Raw genomic sequence first — 17,204 nt, forward strand, 5'->3', positions numbered from 1 at the left:
TTGATTCCCAGCCAATCTCTGAGCAACAGCTACTTTGGAAAGACTATGCTTTCATTTTTATTGTTGAGCATGATGTTGTATAATATGAAATATCCCTTAAGCCAATTCTGATCAGCTGTCCTGGCTGTGTCCCCACACCCCCTGCCCTGCCTGCCAGATTTTGCCTACGCTAAGTGTAATCATTGCAGGGGGCAGAGTAAGAAACAGAAAACCTTGACACTGTGTAAGCACTGCTCAGCAGTAGCTAAAACATTGGTGTGTTATCAACACTGTTTTAGACAGAAATCCGAAACACAGCACCCATACAGGCTGCTGTAAAGAAAGCTAACTCCGTCCTAGCCAGACACAGTGCAGTGGTGGACAAAGAGCTCCAGCTGAGCTGTTAGTGCTATGTAAAGCAGAAAGATTGCTTCACGTGTCTTTCAGGCTAATACTCTGTTCATATATCCTCACTGATTAACCTTTTTTTATAATAGCATGATGTAGTTCAGCTTCTCATGCTACATAATCGGCCCTTACTCTTTTCCAAAGTTGCCCTAAATGCAAAATGGTGGACAACCAACGAGGTATTCTTTTAGTGGTAAAGCCTTCTAGTTTTGAAATATTTAGTATTTTTTGAAAAGTTATAGTAAGAGTAACAAACAGCTTTCGCTGACTTCATCCTGGTTTTACTACCTGATTCTAACATTAGCACCTCTCTCCATGTCAAAAAATACATACTAGTGAATGAGTTGTCCAGTATCTAATGCATCTCTGATTACCAGGAGGAAAATGAGCGTAAGTTTCTTTGTCAAAAATTTCAAATAGAATCCTCTCCTTCTGATGGTAAGAGTGACGGTGTGCATGTAGTACCTTTGTGATTCTGATAGAAAAGTGTTAGGAAATAATCCTTTTTAGTGACAATCAAATGTATTCCTTAAGTGGTATTCTCAGTCAACACTAAAAGAGGTGGCAGGATCCAGAATAGTTACAGCTGAAGGAGCAAAATCTTAATTTTTGAGCCAGTAAAAATAAGTGAGGAGAAATAGTAGGCATGATAGGTAAAAGATACCACTTCGTGGACAAAAGGAGAGACCACTTTTGTTTTAATGCTGGTTCTGGACTGTTAAGTATCAAAAAAGTAGAAGGTAACAAGGAAAGAAATTGTGTGGAACAGGCAACATTTGAGGGAAGAACAAGAAGTATGCAAAACAGAGGCAAATCTAGCAAGCCTTCAGTACTTGACTTCAGGACTGGGAAGAAATTACAGTTTTGTGACTGCCTGAGGATGTAGAAACTAAACAGGAACAACAACAATGAGGTAATGCGGCTAAAATTATATTAATTTTTAAGCAGAAGAAATCTGTGGCCCTGTATCCACAAATGTTATCTTATGTGGTGGCAATGGGGATTGTTTTTACTGGCTTCTTTGGGAAACTGAGGGCTAAGAAAATAATACTGTTGAATTTTTGCATTTATGGAAATATGCTGGATCTAAAGAGCTGGACATTGTGAGTCCCTGAATTTGCATCTGGATTAAAATATCAGATGTTTTCAAATGCATTTGTGTTAAAAGTGTTGAAGCAAACACTTTCTTCTACTTGCTTAGGTTTCAGATAAATTGTCAAAGTACTTACGCATTTCTGTGATTTGAGTCTCAGAATTATCATCTTTTGTAGAAGTACTAGGCTTTTTAGATAGAACTACTGGGGTCAAAGGGTCTCTCTTGGAGGTTATTGGGGAGATGAGGAAAAAAAAACCTGCGGTGCTGGTGGGGGGGAGGAATATCCCCTTAATTACTCAACAGCATTTTCAATCCATGCTGATAAATCACTGGTGACTATAGTGTATCATGCATGGATTATATAGTTAACCATTACAGTGTCAGGATACCTGTAGAAATCTTTGAAGTCAAACGTGTCTGTATAAGATACAGCATCAACAGTGTTGAAAGAGCAGGTGATTTAACTTGAGAGAAGGATATAGCTCCAGAGCAAGATATAGATGTAGATTCTGAGTAGGTAGCAGCAAAGACTTAGGCAAACAAAAGTTTACATGAATAGAGCTTTAGAAATATTTAGGAATTATGTGCACCGATTAGGCCTCTGTTCTTTTCTTTACTTTGTATTTAACAAAGTCTTATAGAATGATAAAACTAACATTTAAAATTCATTTTTAATTCAGTTATCAGCTTTCATCCTTCTTACTCATCAATAGGAAATATTGCTCAAAAAGGGTGCTTTGGAGAAAGACACTTACTGTAAGGCACATGCATGTGTACATACAGAAATGCATAGATATAACAGGCTAGAACACTCACAGATAACAAGTAATGTCTTGTTTCCTCTTTCCCAAAAGAGGGATTTTACCATACTGAGATAATGTAGTTGACTAACAAAGCCTTGGCCTGCTGCATTTCCACCTGTGTTGTGTTGCTTAGTGGTTGCTATACAAAACAAAGTAGTAATGGAAGTGTATTTCTGGGTATTGAAGGAAGTAATGTAAGTGTGATTTCCAGGAAAAGTGATGACAAAGAAGCTATAGAGTGTCCAGTACAGTAATAGGACTTAAACTATCCTTCCACCCATTTAAGAGAAATAGATCCAACTTTGAGGTACCTGTCCAAAGTAGAATGAGGAAGAATATCCTAAGAATATCAGGGGTCTGTACTGGGACCAGTACTGGTCAATATCTTCATCAAGTGGGATCAAGTGCACCCTCAGAAGGTTTGCAGATGATGCCAAGCTGAGTGATGCAGTTGACATGCCTGAGGGACAGAATGCCATCCAAAAGGACCTGGACAATCTTGAGAACTGGGCCCGTGTGAACCTCATCAAGTTCAACAAAGCTAAGTGCAGAGTCCCGTGCCTGGGTCAGGGCAATCCCCCATATCAAGATGGGCTGGGAGATGAAGGGATTGAGAGCAGCCCTGAGGAGAAGGACTTGAGAGTACTGGTGGATGAAAAGCTGGACTTGAGCCAGCAATGTGTGCTTTCGCAGCCCAGAAAGCCAACCATATCCTGGGCTGCAGCAAAAGCAGCGTGGCCAGCAGGTCAAGGGAGGTGATTCTGCCCCTCTACTCTGCTCTGGTGAGACCCCACCTGGAGTACTGTGTCCAGCTCTGGAGTCCTCAGCACAGGAAAGACATGGACCTGTTGGAGCAAGTCCAGAGGAGGGCCACAAAAATGATCAGAGGGCTGGAGAACCTCTGCTGTGAGGACAGGCTGAGATGAGAGAGTTGGGGTTGTTCAGCCTGGAGAAGAGAAGGCTCCAGGAAGACCTTACTGCAGCCTTTCAGTACTTAAAGGGGTCTTATAAGAATGATGGGGACAAACTTGTTAGCAGGACCTGTTGCGGTAGGAGAAGGGGTAATGGTTTTAAACTAAAAGAGGGAAGATTTAGACAAGATACAAGGAAGAAATTTTTTACAATGAGGGTGGTGAAACAGTGGACCAGGTTGCCCAGAGAGGTGGTAGATGCCCCATCCCTGGAAACGTTCGAGGTCAGGTTGGATGGTGCTCTAAGCAACCTGATGTAGTTGAAGATGACCCTGCTTATTGCAGGGGTGTTTGGACCAGATGACCTTTAAAGGTCCCTTCCAACCCAAACCATTCTGTGACCCATTTTTCCTGGGCAAACGTGTTTTGCAGTTTAAATGTTTTTTGTTTTTTTCTCATTACAGAGCTGGCTTTCAGACTTTGCTTTCTGAATCTGAGGTAGAAGTACTCATGGCAAAAGAATCAAGACCATTAAGAGTTTAGAAATAGTCATCTTGGATTGTTCACGGGAGCCATTCATCAAATTGCTTGAATCCTGCTGACCTCTGTAGCCTACCTCAGTATGTAGAAGCAGTCATCTCCTAAACATACATGGCTGCTCAAAATACTAGTTGCCAGAATTTTTTTATTTGTTTATTTTAACAGAAATGTTTTAATGCATGTTTTCAGAGTAGAAAATGGGGTAAAGTTGTCATCTTTAGTTCTTTAGGATGGGTACTTATATCAGTAATTTCCAAGGCAGTAAGGGAAGTTTCTCAGGGAGTTCTAAAAGTCTTCCGAGGTACTTCTTCATGAAAAAAAATAAAATTTCAGAAGTGTTCTGAATTAAATGACTCTGCTTTGTAAAAAAGCATGGCTTACAGCAGTCTTAAGGGTTTTTTTTTTTCCTGAACTGCTTACACAGCATTTTCAAGTCTTTTTAGTTTATAGAAGATGGATTAATTCTTACATATCTTCTGGTTGACATCAGTAAATCTCACCACTGTACAGCTTGTGTCCTACAGGTGTAAAGAAACTCCATAGCAAGAGCTTTTTACGCATTTTAATTATTCTTGAGACACTGTTAGCTGTACAGGTTACTGTATTGTTCTCAGTGCCACACAGTTAGTGGGTTATCTAGCCACATTCCACAGTTTCTGAACAGCTACTTTGGTAGGGACGTTGCTTTGTCTACTGTCAAGTTTGTCCTGTTACCTTGGGAAGCTTAGGCTGCTTACCACATGAGCATTTCTACAGCATCTGGTTCAAGATCTGGTATGTGTTTCTTAACTTCGTGTTGTGTCTAGTCTATGTTGAGACTAATGCCTGGCCCTGCAGCAACAAGGCTAGTAACTGCATGGCTCTTGCATGCTGAATGCCAAGTTCTTATCACTTATTCAGGAGGGGCAATGTGGAAGTACAAACAGATCTGTATGGCAAAGCACAAGTAGATAGCTGTAAAAGTCTTGCAGTCCTAGTAGTAGCCATTCAGTGTACAGACTACTTGCATTTCACGCAGAGGTAACACTGAAACAACAGCACATGGATGTGTGTCTCCTGTGTTGTACCAGAAAAAGTTAAACAGCCAGAGGAGGTGCTTTTTCACTAAAGGATTTTTTTTTCTCTTGAAAATACATGTTTCTCTGTGTCAAGAGTGACAAGACAAGCCAGTAGACTTTGTTTTCACAGAATCTTCATGGTTGGAAAGGACCTTTGAGATCATTGAGTCCAACCAAACAACCTAAAATCTCTGCCACTAGAGCATGCCCTGAAGTGCCACATCTAGACGTTTTTTAAACACCGCTAGGGATGGTGACTCAACCACCTCCCTGGGCAGGCTGTTCCAGTGCCTGACCACTCTTTCAGTAAAGTAATTCTTCCTAATATCTAATCTAAACCTCCCCTGCTGCAACTTCAGACCATTTCCTCTGGTCCTGTCATTATTCACCTGGGAGAAGAGGCCAACACCCACCTCTCTCCAACCTCCGCTCAGGTAGTTGTAGAGGGCAATGAGGTCTCCCCTCAGCCTCCTCTTCTCCAAGCTAAACATGCCCAGCTCCCTCAGCCTCTCCTCATATGACCTGGTCTCCAGACTCCTCACCAGCCTGGTAGCTCTCCTCTGGACACGCTCCAGCACTTCAATGTCCCTCTTGTACAGAGGGGCCCAGAACTGAACACAGTACTCGAGGTGAGGCCTCACCAGTGCCGAGTACAGAGGCAACATCACTTCCCTGCTCCTGCTGGCCACGCTATTCCTGATACAAGCCAGAATGGCCCTCTTGGCCACCTGGGCACACTGCTGGCTGATGTTAAGCTGGCCATCCACCAGCACCCCCAGGTGCTTCTCTGCTGGGCAGCTTTCCAGCCACTCTGCCCCAAGCCTGTAGCGCTGCTTGGGGTTGTTGTGACCGAAATGCAGGACCTGGCACTTGGCCTTATTAAACCTCATACAGTTGGCCTTGGCCCATCGATCCAGCCTGTCCAGGTCCCTCTGTAGAGCCTTCCTACCCTCAAGCAGATCGACACTCCCACCTGGTTTGGTGTCTTCTGCAGACTTACTGAGGGTGCACTCAATCCCCTCATCCAGATCATTGATAAAGATATTAAACAAAACTGGCCCCAAATCTGAGCCCTGAGGGACACCACTGGTGACCGGCCGCCAAGAGGAGTTCACCCTATTAATCACAACTCTGTGGGCACGGCCATCCAGCCAGTTTTTAACCCAGCGAAGAGTACACTTGTCTATGCCATGATTCGCCAGCTTCTCCAGGAGAATGCTGTGGGGGACGGTGCCAAAGGCCTTACCAAAGTCCAGACAGACAACGTCCACAGCCTTCCCCGCATCCAGAAGGCAGGTCACATGGTCATAGAAAGAGATCAGGTTGGTTAAGGAGGACCTCTCTTTCCTAAACCCATGCTGGCTGGCCCTGATCCCTTGGCTGCCCTGCACTTGCCGTGAGAGCTCACTCAGGATGATCCTCTCCATGATCTTTCGTGGTACCAAGGTCAGGCTGACAGGCCTGTAGTTCCCCGGATCCTCCTTCCCACCCTTCTTGTAGATGGGTGTCACATTAGCCACCCTCCAGTCATCTGGCACCTGCACTGTTGAACCAGGATTGTTGATAAACGATGGAGAGAGGCTTGGTGAGCTCTCCCGCCAGCTCCCCAAGTCCTCTTGGGTGAATCCCATCCGGCCCCATAGACTTATGTGCGTCTAGGTGCAGAAGCAGATCATTGACTACTTCCTCCTGGATTATGGGTGCGCTGTTCTGCTCTCCATCCTTATCTTCCAGCTCAGGTGGCTGAGCACCCTGGGGATAGCTGGTCTGACTATTGAAGACTGAAGCAAAGTAGGCATTAAGTATCTCAGCCTTCTCCTCATCACTGGTTGCAACTTTTCCTCCCTGCATCCAGTAAGGGATGGAGATTCTCCCTGGCTCTCTTTTTGTTGATGTATTTATAAAAGCTTTTTTTGTTGTCCTTAGTGGCGAAGTTGAGCTCCAGCTGGGCTTTTGCTTTCCTAGTTTTCTCTCTGTATAACCTAATGAGATCTCTGTACTCCTCCTGAGTTGCCTGTCCCTTCTTCCAAAGGTGGTAAACCCTCCTTTTATTCCTAAGTCCCATCAGAAGTTCCTTATTCATCCAGACTGGCCATTTTCCCCGCCCTTTAGACTTGTGACACTTGGGGACAGCCTGCCCTTGGGCCTTTAAGATTTCCTTCTTGAAGAGCGTCCAGCCTTCCTGGACCCCTTTGCCCTTCAGGACTGTCTCCCAAGGGGTTTGATCAGTTTGACATTGTTTCTGACCCAACTTTACCTCACCTTGTGTCATAAATGGCTGTTGGAGATGTTTGCAAGCTAATGGTGGAGTCTTTACCAGCTCCTTTATATGAATAAATCAACTTCTGTCATTAATGTTACTTAAGCTGTTACCCTTGCTTGAACCTGATTTCCAACACTGTGTAATGCCTTAGTCAATCTGTAGCTGTAGCAGTACATTGACCTGTTCAGTGCTTGGGTCTTAAAACAGTTTAAAAATGTGAATTGCGTTCTTCAGGATTATGTCTCGTAACGTACATCTTGGCTAGAAACATTTAGCAGTGGAGAATATCCTGTTAGCTGTTTATCTCGCACAAGGCTGTTAGGGGGTGTTTATACCCTGTTTGCACAATAGGTAATTGATACCTGGAAGTGGGAAGTAGATGTAGTCTCTTCCTTGGTAGTGTCTGTGGAAGCTTCTAAGTGGTCACAGACTTAAATTGTTGTGTTTGATATGGAATGGGATTGTGTGAGAGGAGTTTATGAATCATTGGGAGGATAGAAGGATCGTTGGGGGACAGGTTAAGCACAGGGGATGTAATCTGACTGCAGTGCAAGGCCAGTTATACTACACTCTTCAGCAGTATCATATTTATTTAAATGGGGGTGTAGAGGGTGGTGGTGTTGATTTCCTTTTAGCCTCTGTCTAAAGCTGTCAAGGTAGCTAGCTATCAAAACATAATGGAATTTTTGTGCTTTTCTTCCTCAGTGATTTCTAAGCTGTATCACTAGTGCATTTCTTTCCTTACAATTCTGTTTTAAAAAAAATTTTAGTATGTTTTGGAGATGTTCAGTAATGTACACTCTAAGCACGGCTTTCAGCTTTCTCCCAGTAGACTGCATAGTTAAATTTGACCTGAAACATTGAACTTGTTTTTAATTCACGGTGAAAGGAATCTAGTGTTAACTTTTAGAATCTTCGTTATCATATCTGTTCTACTTTCTTGAATTGTGGATGGGGATGTACGCTCTGAAGTACTGTTTGCAGAATTCAGTGTCGCCTATGTTGATTTTCTTTTTTTCTAAGAAAGCACAGTGGTGCCTATCAGTAGGCTTTTTACTTGTATGCTCCTAAGTCATGTTTGCACTTGTTTTAATCACATCAGTTACTTTCCCACTTTGCATTAAGACTACATGTAATACTTAAAAAATTTTTTTCTCATTTGCAAGAGGCATTAGGAATTTTATCACATTTCATTTTTCATCAGTAGCTCAACAACTGTATATGAGTTAATTGTAGTCTTACCCGACACGTGCAGTTCAGAGCGTGCTGAGTGCTTTCTGCTTGGGCAGTGCCTAATGCTTTTAGAGGCAGAATAGAATCACTTGCATAAACTCAGGGTGACTGTGCAGTCTCCTGCAGCACACAGCACTTATCTTTGTGTCCCCGGAATATCATTCGTTTGAATCCATTTACATGCACTGATCTCAAGAAGTAGAGATACCTAGCTGTATTTGAGAAGCTGGAATAACTTCATGCATTCTTCTTGCACTCGGGACTGCCACTTTTAGTAATGATTCATGTGATAAACTTTAAGTGAGAGAATTTTCTGGATGCTGGTCATACCAGTACTAGGCACCATCACTGTTCAGAAGCTGATCTCAGTTGAGTTGTACTGGTATGGGAGTTAGTTTTAGTAAGTTGTTTCCCATATGGAGGGGATTACATAGCCCTATGGCAAGCATTCATCCTAAGAGTATTGTCTTTGTTATTCCAAGTTGTCTGCACATAAATAGAATGCAATAATGGAATCATTATTTAGGATTAAATCTGAATAGACTAATGGTTTTGACTGAGCAATGGAGCACTTCTGCTACACATAGCTGGATGGCCATTCAGTGGGTTTGTTTCAGCTGTAACTTAATTTTCTCTTCAGGCAGCTTCTTTCATACTTTTGCTTAAATGGATGATGAATATTCAAAACCCCTGTAGCTTCAATAGTGGACTACTTGGTCACAGATAAGGGAAGGAAGATGGCCTTTGTAATATTCTGAAGTGATACACAAGATGTAATCTGACTGGAACTTGTGAAAGAGCAGGGTTTCTAGTAAAAAAAATAAACAAACAAAAAAACAAACAAAAAACCCCACAAAGCCAAAACGCATTGAGTTTATCTTAACTTGTATCAAAACCAGTATTCCTTCAAATTCCTTGAAATCTTAGTTCTGTGACCTCTCAGCTGTATGAAGCTGGCACTTTAGCCAGTTTCCCCTATGAATAAATAGAGAGGTGAAGCTCATGTCTGCTCAGCTGTGCAAGAGAGAAGGGGCAGAACACCTGGTGCCAGTGAAGATTTCACCGCTCTTACCTCGTGGCAAACCCTTGGACTGTGCCCCAGCTGTGCAGTAAGGAGCACGGGCTCTGCCACAGTTCTTGACTTCTGGGCATCCCAAGGCATAATCAGATAAAAAGTTAGTTAAACAAGGATTTCAGGCTTCATAGAAGAGCATGAAAAGTATGATATGGCTGCCTGCTGAGCTGTAGATCCTGCTGGAGAGAGGGATCCTTACTTCTGGGGTTTTATCTTTTTTTTTCCCCTCAGGTGCTCTGTCCTTTGTAACTGTTCAGCAGCAACTACAGCACTTCTCAAGACACTTGGAGCTCTACCAACGTGCATCTTCCCACTAAGTTTGTCAGAAAGACTGCACTTCAGTTGGTGTACATGTCAACAAATTGCTGTCAAGTTCTGTTTTGTGCCTGTGCACTTTTACTTCACATATAAGGCTACAGATGTGTTGGGGTGCTTTTGGGGGTACAGATTCATTATATCACATCTTCCTACTGCTTGATAATTGACCCCTCTGTAGCCTGTTCAGTGTCCTAGGCTTCTTTTCTGAAGGATCGTTTAGTTGTGGAAAGTGTTGTCTTACTGTGCATAAAACAGCTGCTCAGAACTTCGGGATCTCGCTCTATTAAGTGGCCATCTAGCACTGCTTATACACTAGGATGGTGAATGCTCTAGGGGTAAATCCATTTCTGCTCCATGTTGTTACTGTTTGCAAAGACATTCTTTAGTACTAGAGAAATCTAACTATATTGTCTCTTACTGCTTAAAGATAAGATAGGAAATTGGGAAGGAGGAGGAAATTCTAGGTGTTGGCTCACCAGAGAGGTGAGCATCGTGCTTTAGAATTTGTAAGATTTTTAACCTTTAAGCATTCCTCATATAACTGTATGAAAGCATCCAGAAATAATGACTGCCTAATTTGTATTTTAAAGTACTAAATTTCGGTTTAATATTGCCACCAGAGGGCAGCATGTTACACGAGCTGGCTGCACAGAACCTGATACATTGTGATTTTAAGCAAAGGTGAACTTGTAAAATCTGAGTTTTGAAAAGTATCAGTGATTCATTTACAAGTTTTTCCTGTTACGTTCAGCTTGTAGCTAAGTCCTGAGGTACTTGTCATAGTATTAGCTTTCTGAGAAGAAGTGAGGTTATTGACATCTGCCAAGTGAAAATTAAATGTAGCTGTTCTATAGCTTGCCGTTCTTGTGCCCTTAGTTTATTATTACTCCTATATGCGATTTCCATAAGAGAGGTATCAGGAACTTATTGCCTTACTTTCTGCATTGTTTTTACCAGTTATAGAATTCATTCTTCCTTTTTTTTTGTCCCAAAGGTAGTAAATCTACATTACTTGTTTACTTTGTGTGATAAAATGGACGTCGAAGTTGATTTAATTCTATGTGCAGTTTTTTTTAGGATTAATTTATCCTAAATGCAGCATCTGTACTGTTTGGTAGTTGGGTTTTTGGGTTATTTGGGTTTTGGGTTTTTTTGAGGTGAGCGCTGTGAGACTTGACTTCTTGATTCCCACGTAGCAATATGATCTAGGAAACTCCTTACACAAATCATCTAAAGTGATATTATGCTGGTATATTGTGACTCAGACCTCCTTTGTTAGCTTTGTGGTAGGTGCAAGTGTGACACAATAGGCAGATCACATCTTACAAGACTCGCTTTTCCACTTGTACAGTAATGTAGTTTTCCTCAGCAGGGTATTACTATTATTTGAGAACCTAGTTATAATGGGAACACAATTGAAAAACATTTTACATTAAAACAAATCACTGAAAAACTTGTATACAACCTTTTTTTTTTTTTTAATGCTGTGGTACTGATGCATTCAGTAGTCTCATGCATAAAGCAACAGTAATTTCTGATTTAGAGAGATTAAAACCAAAAGTTAAACATTAAATGTAGATATTTAATTTTCCTGAAATCTAGTCTACAACTTCTATATTTGGAAGTCCAACATACTGTTTTCGTAAAAGTCTTTCTCTTTCTCCCTTTTAGGAGTAATGGAGGTCCTGTGTACTAGGGCCTTGCCATATTTCAGGTGACTGCATATAAATCCAGATCAAATCTGTTACTGCTGCTTCTGGGCTGGCAAAAATAAACCTGGACCTGAGCTGATTTGGGGTGGAGGTGCCTCCAGTATCTTTGTGTGGTGCTTTAGTAACGGCAGCGTTATGGGAATGTACAGTGCAACCGCAGTAGGCTTGGTCGGCAGCCAGCAGAGTCCATGTGGGCTTACTGGTCGAGGTCTTGTGTGGAAGTGGCTAAACTGCACCTGGATCCAAGTTGGCGTGTGAAGTGCTACAGCTGTGTTCTTGCAGGCCCCTGCACATGGTCTAATAAATCCAAAATTCAAACTGGATTTGAGGGGAAACCGTTCTTGTCTGTCTGCATCCATGGCTCAGTTAATCTGCAAATAGGATAAACTGCCCATAAATAATTGAGAGTTTATAGTATACTGCATGTTCCAGATAAGAGTTAGAATATGTAGTATAAAAGGAGATTTTTAGAAGTCATCAATTATACCGAATTCACCTTCTTGTCCTTGCTAATTGGGGCACTAGCATGCCATGCCAAAATCTGATATGATGTTCTTAAAGTGAGTAGGCTGCTGTTTTCAGTGAAGTTCTCAGGTGGTTATTTTGAGTCTACTTATGCTTCAAAGCATAAGCTAACTTGAAATACACGGATGCAAGAAACAAATGGAAGTCTCAAGGGATGCAAGTCTCTTTTCATGGCTGATTAGTAGTAATTTTTCAGAATCCATACCAAGTGAAGAAAACATGAGGTGGATCTATTATGTGCTATATTCTTGTCAAACCATTGTTTTCAAATAGGAATTACATACATACATATATATATATAGGACCCAGTGCAGCCTGGCATTTTGCCATACAAAATAACAATACATGCTGTTTTAACGCTAATACGTGGTGCACCAGAATCACTGACGTGAATGTGGTAGCGAGAGTATGTCTTTTTCAATACAACTGAAATGATAGAACTGAGATGAATGGAGTTTTTGGATTTTTCAGCTCAACGGTTTCTTAGGCAATGTGTTTAATATTAAAGTAGACTGTACTGAACTCAGTATGCGCCTTTGCTTTCTACAGTACATGTGTAATAACTGTGTTGAAGGGGGGGGCTGAGTGTTGTCAAATGACACTCTATTTTCCAGAGCATTCTACTTTTTTTTTTTTTTTGTGAGGATAGATGCGTTCCTGTGATCTGTTCTTGAGTGTAACATCCAGAAGATATTTTATACTCAGTTGTGTTAGTTTGGAGTTTGTAGTCTGTTAAAATGCTAGTTTTGTTGGTCTAAAGTAATTCTTAGATACCTAATGCAATTCTCATGAAACTAATCCTAAGAGCCTAGGCGTACTTGGCCAACATCTTCTAGAATTGTTAGAAGTGCCAATTGTTAAGTGCTTGTTTACATGAAGTTATCATAACACATTTTTAAGACTTCAAGTTCTGTTTAATGTCCCACTGAAATAGAAGCAAGCAAGTATCCTTACAGATTCCAGCTGTGTGAATTTCCAAAGTTTTTGACTTACAGCTTTCAGTAGGCCCATGTATGAGGCCATTACAATAATTAGTGTGTTATCAGAAACCGAGGTAAGTTTAAATTATATTTTTTTTAACATTGAAAACTCGAATTTCTGAGGAATTTGAATCAATTTGTGGTTGGCCAAAGCCAATTTTTCTCCTCAACTCTAACGTGTGTTTGAAAAACGAACTCACTTCCTAAGTGCCTTGTGAATCTGCAATGATTAATTCTTCTCATTATTTTGCTGCAAATTCTCATGACCCTCTGTGATGATTCGATCACCCACTTAGAGTTTATGCATATTCATATCTTTCCGCTCCTGCCGCAGTCGTTCAAGTCTCCTTCACTGGCTGCGGTGTGTGCTTGGTGCAGTAATTGAGCTGCAGTAGATTGATTACTCTGGGGAGCTGTAAGGCCTTTAAAGGTGAAAACATATCAGTCCTGTTAATTAGGAAACAAAGCTCTGGTGGCAAGTTCAGCAGTCAAATGCTTCCAGTGTAGAAATGAGGAAAGGTATGATTTGTTCCTCTCCATGAACCCTGTTTACTTTTTTATATTTGAATTAGATCTGTATTTGTTGTAATAGGCTTGTGCAGAAGATAGCATATCTTGTGTGATTGCGTGGTGTTAGTATTTTGAAACAAAAAGAACTGTATGTTTGATACTGACTGTAATCATTAGCTGTTGTTAATCACCTCTTAAGTTACACATTATTTTAGGCATTGCTTAACCTATAAAGTTAAATGAGATGAAAAATGTGATCATCGATTGTGAACTTTAAGCAAAAACATTTATATCGTTCACTTTTTCAGACCTGCATGTCAAAGTCTTTTCTTTGAATTAAAACAATAGATTTTCAGAAATCATAATAAAACCTGGGGCCTCTCCTTTCTGCTATTAAGATGTCTGTTGTCTATCGTGTGCAAGATTAATTAAAGAGAATACGTTCTTAAAATTAGGTGAATATTAAATGATAGCATAAGGTTTCATCCAGCAGACAGCATCCTTACATCATCATTGTAAGTACCCTGTGGTTTTATGTTGCTAAGCACTCTAATCTAGAGTGGCCTATTACAAAGATATTAAGGGTAGGGGAAACCATCTGCCACACAATCTATCCATAAGGGTCAGAAATAAATAATTTAAAAGTAATTTATATATCTTAAAAACCACTTTTTCCCTGTAATTACTGGACAACAGATTGTAGAATACAGATGTTATGAAAATGCCACTGTTTTTGTAAACAGCATGTGATCCATTGCTACTTCAGGGAAGGTTACAGGATGCTGTTGTCATACCTGTTCCTGCTGAGGTCAGGAAGAAAAGTCTCACTGAAACAATTGCACATGAGATTGGACTCCAATTAGTGCATCTTACACAAAAGGATGTCGCATTCATTGTGGTTTTTTTCCTTCTGTTTTAGGCATTTATTAACACTGCAAAGTCGATCTACGAGAAAATCCAGGAAGGAGTTTTTGACATTAATAATGAGGTAACTTTTAGTATTCCGAACACTTTTTGTTTGGTTGGTTTTTTAAATGTACAAAATTCACCTTCCCTAGAAGGCTGGACAGTAAAATATTTCTGTTCCATTTGGATATAGAATTGTCTGCCATTGTGATAAAAATGGATTAAAATAAGTGACCCTATCCATCCATGAAGCATCACAAAATAATATAAATCCCCAAAAGAGAAGAAAATCCACTTTCATCCACTTCTCCATATGGTGTCATCTGTTTTCAAAGATAATTTTCCACTATGTAAATGGGGGACCATGTTGATATGCCAGATGCACTCCATGAGCTGTCCAGTGTAGGGGAGGGATTGCTTTGAGAGTTACATAAAAGACTTTTGAAATGTTCCTGGTTTGGGTGGCTGGATTCTGTAGGGAATAAAAGATTAGCCATTTTGCCTGTGCACATTACTGAAATTACAGATTATCAGGGCCTGTCTCTTTGCTTGTTTGGGGTGGGAGTGGGGAGGTGGAGCAGGGAGCACTTTTGTAATGCAACAGCCTAGAAAGACCTACAGTGTCTGTCTGCGATTTTGAAATGATTGTGCTGTTGAAAATCTTGAGTGGTTAGGAGAGAGGGTCATGGCCATGAAAAAGCAGATTCAAATTCAATGGTAGCAAATAGAAATATTATGATCATACAGAAATGTTAGGATCTCATAAACTCTTGGTTAACAGTTGTGTGGTGTGACTTTTTATGTAAAAAAAGTTTAAATTTGATAGTGTGAATTGATCGGTCCTTTCTGGTGCCCAAGTTTTTTATCCTGCAAGTCCCTAAACATCACTGCTGAGGTGCTTAGTGAAACCACATGTGAAAATCTGCACTGCCACTCTCTGCTCTGTATCTGTTCTGTGAATAGGTGCATCCTCTGTCTGGGACTGTCAGCCTGAGGCTTCTCGTAAAGCGTGATGGTCCTCACAGAATTGTTCAAAGAGCCATGAGGGAATTGGCAGGACTCAATTAAATAGCTTCACCATTTCAACTTGAGAAAATTTAGACTATTAAAAATGTTATGACTTTAGAGAGGAAATAATGAGAAACTTCAATAGTATGCAAAGTATTTGCATTAGGAAGCCTGTAGCTAAATAGGACTTGAATAGAAATCCTTCAAAGACACTAATTCTGACTGGAAAGTCTGTGTGTACAGTGTTTTGGTGAAACACTTTTAAAATTCAGTTTAGTGATGGAAAAACTTAATTTTCTTTAATGTTTTTGCTAGAGAAGATGCACGCAGTAGTGCAATATAAATTGGACAGTAATCAGCGTGTCTGAAAAAAGCATGCTCATTGTATCTGTCGAGTTTCATATAGTAGCTGACTGCTTTACTGTGCCTTATGGAGCTTTGATTGCAATATGCTGTCAAGAGCCAACAGTCCGTGCTATTTATTTGGCTTTATGCCAAGTCTGGCTCCTTGATTCCTCAAGAAGTTGCTATCAGCCCAGAGGGGGCAAAACCAATGAGCCATAGGGCATGCTTTTTATTAAAGAGGAGTCAAAGAGCGAAAAGAAACCACATCAGCTGCTGTCAATACTGAGCTAGTGCCAGAAACCCCAAGGCTACTACTGTTGCAGAACAACTGCCAAGCACTATAAATCTGAGATTTACTGTGACGCAAAGTTTCCTTAAGAGCTTAATTTCTGAAGCTACTGTATTACTTTTCTCAAAGTGCTGTATTTTTAGGTAAAATCCACTTGAGGGAGTGAGGGTTAAGATATAAGTGTGATTTTGATGAATGAAAGAGCTACGCTGTGTGTGGGTTCTTGGCAAGTAGCCATGTCTTTCGGGATCATAGAAATTATTGATGACACAGAACACTCGTATGCCCTTAGCCTCTACAGCTGATTCAACACAGAAAGAAATGCTGTCTAGAGAGGAAAAGTTTTATATTAAACTATTAAACTAATGGATGTTTTGGTGAGAGGGGAGAGGTTATACGTTCCTAGCAAATGCTATGTATTTTTAAAGCCAAGTAGTACTCATACAATTCTTGCTCTGTGTTTTTGTGTTAGGAGTTCAAGGTACGGAGTTTAACATGGAGATAAATTTAAATTCCTTTAAATTATATTTAATTGCTAAGGGTGTGTTACTAAAAATATATGTGTATATATATAAACTTTGCTTTATTTATTGCCTACATTAGAACTTGCTGTATGATATTTTTAAAACAAAGCTTTTCAAGTGTATTGGTGGTGTAAAGTAATTGTGCTGTGTTTTCAACTTCATTTCAGGCAAACGGCATAAAAATTGGCCCTCAACATGCTGCTACTAATGCAACGCTTGCAGGCAATCAGGGAGGACAACAAGCTGGAGGAGGCTGCTGTTGAGCCTGTTTTTACTTTCTAGCTGCCTGGCTGGGGCTTACTAACTTGTTTGTTCACCCCTCCCTCCCTCCCTCCCCCTGCCCCGCTCGCCTCCACTTCGATTCAACCGAGACATGAAACTTGTAAGTCGGTTTCCTGTTGCAGAAGAAGACTTTATCCTTCAAATTCTTGTATAACTTTGAATAAATGGTTAATGTTCACTTAAAGACAGATTTTGGAGATTGTATTCATATCTATTTACATTTGATTTCTAGGTCAATTGATGTGATTATTTTTGTTAAATGTTGTCTTGTGCCCTTGACTACGAACTGAATTGTATTAAACACTACAAAGTCATCTGAGTATTTTAATCAGTTTGTGTAGTTAGGTTTCCCAGCTCCTGCGGTTACCTAATGTTTAATATTGTAGAGCTGTCCTCAAGTTTTTTGTCAATTTTCAAGGCTAAAAAGAGAAGCGGAAGG

General features: G+C 40.6%; 1 protein-coding gene across 1 annotated transcript in view; it reads left to right on the forward strand.

Moving 5' to 3' along the window:
* RAB2A (RAB2A, member RAS oncogene family) overlaps positions 1–16,955 on the forward strand; it is a 48,120-nt gene extending 31,165 nt beyond the window's left edge. The window contains exons 8-9 of the mRNA XM_063326924.1: positions 14,331–14,399; positions 16,651–16,955. Coding sequence (XP_063182994.1) covers positions 14,331–14,399; positions 16,651–16,746 — 165 coding nt within the window. The 3' untranslated portion in view covers positions 16,747–16,955. The remainder of the gene's footprint in view (positions 1–14,330; positions 14,400–16,650) is intronic.
* Positions 16,956–17,204: the final 249 nt, after the last annotated feature.

Source organism: Chroicocephalus ridibundus, chromosome 2 (assembly GCF_963924245.1).
Source record: "Chroicocephalus ridibundus chromosome 2, bChrRid1.1, whole genome shotgun sequence".
Taxonomy (NCBI): Eukaryota; Metazoa; Chordata; class Aves; order Charadriiformes; family Laridae; genus Chroicocephalus; species Chroicocephalus ridibundus.